Raw genomic sequence first — 9,016 nt, 5'->3', positions numbered from 1 at the left:
ATTAAATTTTCATATATTTATATATTCTAGAGGAAAAGATTAAAATTATATACTTCTAATGATAAAGGATTCTGTATTTATTTAAAATTTTGTTTATTCGTAAATAGTTAGTAAAACATATATATGTATTTTAGATTTTACCGAATAATCAATCTAAAACTAATTTAATTAATATAACATATTTCCAATTCATACACAAATATTAGAATAAATAATTTATTTATTTAAAGTAGTATACTAATTAAATAATTTTTTATTAATCATTTTCAAAATATACTAAGTAATATATATGTCACTTCTTATTATATAAATGGTAAGTTTCTCTTCTATAGAAAGTATAGAGAATATATATACATTATATTCCTCTATATATTAAGATAATATTTAATAATTTTAAAGATGATATCTTGTCAATAACTGTAATTTTATAAACATTATATTTTTGAAGTATTATTTTAAATGAAGTATTAATTATTACAATCATATACTAATAGGAATATATTATTGTGCATAATTTTTTTAAAAAGTAGTATACATACGGCAGTAACTAATCTATTATGAATTATGCATCCTAAATTTAAATTACTACTGTATATTTATATTTTTACTATAATTTTTGAAAACTATTTTTAATAAAGTTTAATTTATTCCATGATTTCTAAATGAAAAATCTTTATATGACTCTACATACTTTTTTTTTTTAATTAAATGTATATAATTATGAGATATATTAACATAATTATTATATTTGTTGAATGTAAAATGAATATAGAAATAATTCATAGAATTTTGTTTTATTTAATAATATATCAAATTAACTAAATTTTTAAAAAATATACAATATATAATAGGTAAATAACAAATAAAAAAGAATAACAATATAATCCTCTAATATATATGATTTAGCAGTTTTTCTATTAACAATATTAGAAAAAACATATTATTTTTGCATTTATACATTTAAAATTACAAAGAGATGGAAATGTAATCTATAGGTCCAACATAATAAGTAATCATAAAATAATAGATAATATTTTATTAATTATATATTTAACTGCAAGCATATTTTATTTTCAAATATATCTTTGCCTTCTATATTATTCAACAATGAGGGGTAATTATAAAAATCATATATACAAATTATACTATTACAACAACATAAAATGAAACTTTCTACGATTGATCTCTTTTGTAAATATTGTTTTTCGTAGTACATAATTAAATAAAATAAGAAAAAACAGTGAAAAATCTGAAGTTGATGTACTATAATTAATTTGGTAAAAAAAGAAGGAATATTTACAAATACTAACATTAATGTATTTTCATTTCCTTAATATAAATATTTTTTCCATAAAAAGTTTTATTAAAGTTCTTACTTAGCTTCTTCTAGATAATATCACTCACTGTTTATGTCACTTTTTATTCATGATATTTCCGTATTACATATAATATAAACAACTCTAAACAAATTATAATGAACTCTAACTATTGTAAAATAAAAAATAAGTTCATTATATAAAAAAATACTGATAAATGATTCCATATAAATAAATCATTTAATTTTAGCAACATTCATGATTTCAAAACTTATTTTTTAAGCATTGTTTTAAAAATTAATACATATATTTCTAATTTACTTAACTTATTGCTAAATTAAGAAATATTATAAGAATATTTTAATTTTTCTATAGAATATTTTTGATATCTCTTTATTATATATTACATCATAGGGGAATTGCGTTTTTAAATAAGTATATATATTAATAAACTTTACACTTTTTTTTTTTTATGTCTTTTTTATATTTAATAAATAATATGAATTATATTTAAGACATAAAAACAAAAAAATATAAATACAAAATAATATTAAATTTCAATTTCCAAAATATGCTTTCGTATTTATAATAATTATAAACTTTAATATAAAAATAAAATAATAGATTCTTTCAAATGTTAAATTTTTATCTAATTTATTTCATTATTACTTAGATTCAAGTATAATTAACTTAAATAGATCTAATCATTTTTTGTTTGACAAAGAAAAAATGTTTGAAAATTCCCCCTTTTTTATATTTTTGATACAATTTATTTTTCTTCTAATTTTATTAAACTTCCACTTTTCAAAAAATATTTATAACACGCTTATCGATAATGAAAATATAATTTGTTATATAACAGCCATATAAATTTATATGTTATATAAAATTAAAATATTTATTGCGTTCAATTGGAAAATTTAAAAACTCAATACGGTAGTAGTAAAAATTATATACCTAAGTTCGAACATATGGTCAACTTAAAATATTTAATAAACTTGAATCTACTGATACTCAATGATACATAATTTAAGTAAAATCCTCACCCGATAATTAGTGTCATCAGTATAAGAATTATGTGAACTAGTACATTTGAATATATCTCTTTATATCCGTTAATAACATGAACATTTTTTTTAATATTTTTCATATTTTTTATCTAAAAATATAATTTATTCCATTCAAATATTCAAACACCATTTTACAAACATCCATTGTACTAAGACAAGACAATAATATCGTAATACTTTTGCATTGACAAATATGTAATATTATCTAATACAGGCAAATACTTTTTAAATATTCCTATTCTATACAATATAAACAAATATAATAATTTTGAAATATTCAGTTGAAAAAAATTATTGATATACTAACTTGTATTCTGAAAACGATAAAAAATATTCATGTGCCAACAAATGTTATATAACATATTACACTGTAAAAAATTGTTATTTATAAATGTTCAATAATAAGGATCTTTCTTCATATAACATAAAGTATTGAACAACATAGATGAATTGTATTTTTGGAAAATGCAAAAAATATAAAAACTATTAAAATAATTTTTTTTAATAATAATGTTGCAAATGTAATAGTATATAAATGAATATGAGTCTAAAATAACTATAAAAAGTTCATAAAATAAGGTCAGAATGAGTATGTTTACCAAGATAAAAAAAAATAATAGGAAATTATAAACAAATATCTATAAAAAATTATACATTATAGTGTAAATATATAGAAAATAAGAAAAATCATTAATTTTAATTTGATAACCAATATTCATACTATCGTATAACACCCACATATTCAAAATACCTACCATATTTTATAAACAACCAATACATATGATATATATAAATGGATACCTAAGAGAAAAAACGACTTAATAATTATATAATAGTAATGTTAATAATAGCTTTATATGATAAACTGTATAATCATTAAATTAACAAAAATTTCGTAATAATAAGAATATCATATACTTTTACATATAATTAAACATGAGTAATAACATTTTTACTCATTTAATTAAATAGTATGAATCTAATAAACTATTGAGAACCATTTATAAAATATCAGATCTATAATCATAGAATTTAATATTATATGAATTATACATTTTACTACCAGAACCAATACAAAAGGATTAAACTATATTAATTAAAACTTCACTGTGTTATCAAATATTTCACATTAACATAATATGGAAAAATACAATTTATTTCATATTTAGTGAACCCATATATTTATATAAGTTGGTTTATAATATTAATTAATTCTATATTTATCTCTGCGACAAAAATAATATGTATAAATTAAAATATATAATAAAATAAATTTTTTTATAACGTTTTTAATATATATATATCTTAAGGATGTATTCACTATTAGAGGATATTAATAATTATTTATGATTAGGTGAAATAATATGAATTATAGATTTTTATAAATGCTTTTTATAGTAATATATATCACAGTTGCTGCGTAGATCATTTATACATATTGAATAAGAGAAAAATATATTATTATATTTAAAGTCACTAAAGAATATAAAATTCAATTAGTTGTATGTATATTTCAGCTCCATCATTTGCTTCCTTGTATAAATCCATTGGTATTCCATTAGTATAATTTATATGAAGAATTTAATTGTCTATTTTCGTGATTTTAATGTTAAATGTTATTTTTTTAATTAATGATACATTCATGATATTATGAAGGAATATTTAATTATTAATACGAATATTTATTAATTTTACATTACTTTTATTTAATTGTAAAAGGTGAACTCCAGTAATATAAAATAAATTTTATCATATATTAAAAAAAAATAACGAAAAATATATCAACAAAAAAAAAGAAATATATATTCATACATATATAAAGCAATCAAAAATAAAAAAAAAATATTTATGTATTTATAATACATTAAAAAAAAAAAAAAAAGGAAAGAAAAAACAATATTGTTATATGAATTTTTAAAACAATTATTGCAATGTTCTTACAACATATTCACAGATACTTAAGAAAATAATATATTTTATTTCATGTTGCCGTATGTGCATCCACTATTATATGTTATATATACAGTAAGCGTAGCACATACAAAATATATTCAAATATAAAAATTTTAAAATATAATAGCTAAAAAAAGAATAAAATATTTTTACATATATTCCCATGTATATGCTTATTAATCAAAATATATTTAAAATAAATAAAATATAAAATAATAAATTAAGAGGAAGAAAAGTATAAAACAAAAAATTTTCACAAATATAAATTCTGAAATTAGAAATGAATAAAACCTATTATCCTTTAATGTAATAGACTCATTAAACATTAACATAATAACTTAATTTTGTATGGGAAGTAATTAATTACAAAAATTTACAATTAATATACTTTTATTTATTAACATACTCACTATTCTATAACTCTTGTATACTAGTTTCAAAAGAAAAATTAAAAATAATAAATATATTTTTAAATTATAATACAATAATATATGCTATTGTTAATATATTAAAATTGTACTGTAAATTTATTTATTGATTCATGTATTAGAATGTATTATAAAAGAATATATTGACTTTTTCATTTCTAATAATAAAACATATTTATTATTGGTGTTTAAATGATATTCTCATATAGTTAACTTATGCAGAACAAAAACAAAAAAATAAAGGACGTTTTTTTAATATATTTTTTAGAATATATCCCTAAATAGTTACAAAAAAAAATTTTATGATTTTGAATATATTTTGTATAATATAATGTAGTATAATATTTCATTTACGTGGAAATATAATATTATTATTATTCATTAAAAAATTCTAACATAATTTACTTCTTTTTTAATTATATAGTATAATAAATTTTGTTGTAAATATATCAAGATAATTATGCTTATTTAGAATAAGTAGTTGAATTTGCTTTTTTTATTTAATATATCTAAATATTCATTTTATTAATTAAAATATTGCCAATATGAATTCATTCATAAATAAAAGAAATAATACGCATGTACAGAACATATATATATGAAATATATTACTCTATTTTAAAATTTCTTAATGGAATTATATATATAACTCAAATAGTTAAATTTTAGATAAGTGATATATATATATATATAATATTAAGTGTCAGTTACAATTTAATCGTATGAGGTGTCTAGTATCACATCGAAAATTTAGTATAATTTATATATTATCTATTCTGATCCTTAGACATAAGTAGTAAATACGTAAAAGCATTAACAAAATAATTATGGCAAAATTATAGCTAGTATTAAAAATAAATAACAAAAATAATATAATAAAATAGAAACATACTAACAGTACTAATAATTATTTGTTTTTTTAATTATATAGTTTCGGACAAACATAATAATACGGTGAATTATTTATATTAATACATACAATTTTATTTATATTTTTTGATCTTCATTAAAAAAAAGGAAAAAATGCAGTATATTAATACTGTTTTTCCATAATGAATTGTATATTACATGATGCATCTCATATGTAGGTTTATATTGTTAGCAACTTGACTTTCTCTTTATATAGAAAACATGAAATTGTTCATAAAAATATTAACTTGTATTAAATATTAAAGTAAGTTTAGGTAAATATCTGGTTCTTATATATTTAAGGTTAATTAATATAAATATATTATAAAATAAATAGTAATGCATTCATTATTTAATATATCATATAAAAATTATTATGTAAATGATAATTTTATAATTTCTTTTAGTTAACAAATATTAATTTAAATTACGTTATTGAAAAACAAAAAGACACAAATTTTTTATTTTTCTTTCAGATTGTTATTTGCAACGCACAATAATATTATAGCCATCATGGAAAAATGTTTTAACTCGGTAATATTCTTTATTTTTTAAGATGCATAATTTTAATTATAAATTGCATATATACAATAAAATTATAACATATCTACCATAAAAAATAATGCCTAAATAATTCATAATAATTCTAAATATAGTACCCAGTTGTTCAGGGTACTACAGCAATAAATTTGTATTTCCAACAAGGATTTAAACAAGTTGGTGCTACTATTATATCTCAAGCCTCTTCATTAAAAAGTGAAAATAAAAAAGAAAAATTTAGAGAAAAATGCAAGAATCTGGCTGATTATTTAATTAATTCGAAAGATCCATATAGGCGTTATCAAGAATATATTTGGAAAGGAGCACTAAGAACTTGGTATAGTAAGTACTTTACAGGGATAACACAATATGGTGGATGTTTTATGATCTTTAACAATGAAGAAAAAGAACTTTTAGAATTATTCTATGATGCAGATGATTTCTGTGAAAAAAAAGAACAATATATGCAAATACTAAGTAAGTATAAAGAAAATAATAGTAGCATATATGACTGTAATGGTGATCAGAAATGTATAAATAAATTTACGGAATATAATGTGTGGATTAAAGGCAGGGAGGATCATTTTAATAATAAGAAGAGTCTCTTACATTCCAAATGCAAAAACAAAATAGCTTTATCCCAATATCCAACAAAAAATTGTGGCATAATGAATTCTCAAACATTTAAAACAATTAATAACTTCATATATTCTGATATGAATATACCTGAAGAAAAAGTTAAAGTTCCAGAAAAATCGCAAAGAGATAATTAAGATCCAGAAAATTCTATACCTCAAAATCAAACTTTATCACTAGTGGAAAATTCTCCAAGTGTGCAACATTCACCTACAGAGATATCCCCTCAACAAGGAGCATCTGAACATTCAGTTAACCAAGATAAAACGAAAGAAAATGTAGTAGAAGAATCTTCAGAATTTGAATCATCAGAGCAAATTACAGATTCTAATTCTCTCCATACACAACAAGAAGACTCTATATTACCATCGTCAATTCCTAAAGATTCTGGAGCATTTTCTAATCCTGAAATTATTTCTCCATCTACTGATTCATTAAGTTTTACCTCACTGTCTCCAGCTCCTTCTACGCATCCTACATCTGCAGGTACCACTAATGCTATTTATTTTTCTATTTTCGAAATAAATACATGTATTAATATATATATATTTAAAAATATATTACAGATAAAGTGGTAAAGAAACCTAACAATTATATATCATCTATTTTAATAAGTATTCTTACTATCGTTTTATTTTCTTTTTTTATTAAAGTAAAATAAAAATATAAACTAAATATATAATAAACATTTGATTACCATAATAATTTATCATATAAATCATTTTTTTTTTTTTTTCTTTGTAGTTCTTATTAATGGTGATGTTTAAAAAAAAAAAAAAGATAAAAAGAAAACAAATAAAATTCCTGAAATTGCTAGTACCTTCATTTTCTAACAAAAAAAATAAGCTTGTAAAAGATGAGCATTTAGGATACTCAATAGATGAAGATGAAGAAATCATAAAAAAAATTAAAATAAATGAACTTACAAATAATGTAAACGTGTCAAAGCGAAAAAAAGACAGATCAAAAACCATAATAGAAGTACATATGGAAGTACTAGAAAAATGTATAAATGAAGATTGGGAAAACAACAAAGAAGAATTCTTAGAAATATGTATAGATGCGTTAGTACAAAAGGATTATAGAACCTGTGCTAATTTAACGAATGATCATCTAATAACAGAAAATATTGAAAATACCAACGATATAAAAAACCTCAATATTCTATGGAATAAATGGATAGAAAAACATAGAAATGCTTCTGAAATATTGAAAAAAGAGCATTGGTTTCATAATTTGAAGAATGAATGGAAGCAAGAACTAGCTTATATACATGAAATGAAAGAAATAAAAAAGAAATCTGGAGAAAAACCCAAAGTTCCATTTTTTGAAATAGAAAAAAATCTATGGAAACAGTGGATATCAAAAAATGGTACTATTATAAAACAGTATTTGGAACAGGATTGGTTTAAAGGATTGGCAGAGCAGTTGCAGAATATGTCAGCAGAATGTGAAAACGAAGATAATAAAAATTATTTATCACCACTAAATATAGAAGAATTTCAGCAAAAAGGAAATTATGAAGAATTATATAAATATATAAAAAAAAAATTATTAACAAATTTGTGTGTTCTCGCGCTTATGACGGTATTAGAAGAATGTAAAAAAGAGGTGTACTTTGAAAATAGGGAATTATTTTTGGATATATCCATAAATGAATGGAAGACACAAAAATATTCAGGTAACAAACAAGAAATTACAGAAAATACAATTGAATATATTAACAGTGATATAGAAAATAAAAGAAATAAGGAATTCCATACTCATATAAGGAGGGACAGTTTCAGAAATGAGATAGAAGATTGGATAGGAGAAGATGACTTATATGCACGTTCTATAGTTAATAATGGGACAGTAGAAAAATCCATTGATATAGCAGAAAAACACATTTCATAAATTCATACTAATACAACCAAAATATAGTTAGATTATATTTAAGATAAGGTGCTGCTAAAAATAAAGGTTATTTGAATTTTTTAGTGCATGTAAGAAATAAAGAAGAGGAATGTAAAGTAACAAGTAATAAAGAAGAAAAAGGCAAGAATGAAATATGAAGTTTGAAACTTCGATACTTAAAATATATTACTATTACGTATGCAATTTTTTCTTTATAAAAAAATATCCATTAGAATATTATATTAATACTCTATTCAATAAAATTTGC

The 9,016-nt window shown here is 20.0% G+C and overlaps 1 protein-coding gene across 1 annotated transcript; it reads left to right on the top strand.

Moving 5' to 3' along the window:
- Positions 1-6,189: 6,189 nt before the first annotated feature.
- On the top strand, positions 6,190-8,748 carry PmUG01_00031000 (STP1 protein; the record flags this gene model as incomplete). Its single annotated transcript, XM_029005799.1, has 5 exons — positions 6,190-6,210; positions 6,333-6,747; positions 6,991-7,338; positions 7,419-7,504; positions 7,597-8,748. The coding sequence occupies 5 exons, from the start codon at positions 6,190-6,192 to the stop codon at positions 8,746-8,748; spliced, it is 2,022 nt and encodes a 673-aa protein (XP_028858888.1).
- Positions 8,749-9,016: the final 268 nt, after the last annotated feature.

Source organism: Plasmodium malariae, assembly GCF_900090045.1.
Source record: "Plasmodium malariae genome assembly, contig: PmUG01_00_14, whole genome shotgun sequence".
NCBI classification, from domain to species: domain Eukaryota; phylum Apicomplexa; class Aconoidasida; order Haemosporida; family Plasmodiidae; genus Plasmodium; species Plasmodium malariae.
This window is presented reverse-complemented; position numbering and strand designations above follow the sequence as displayed.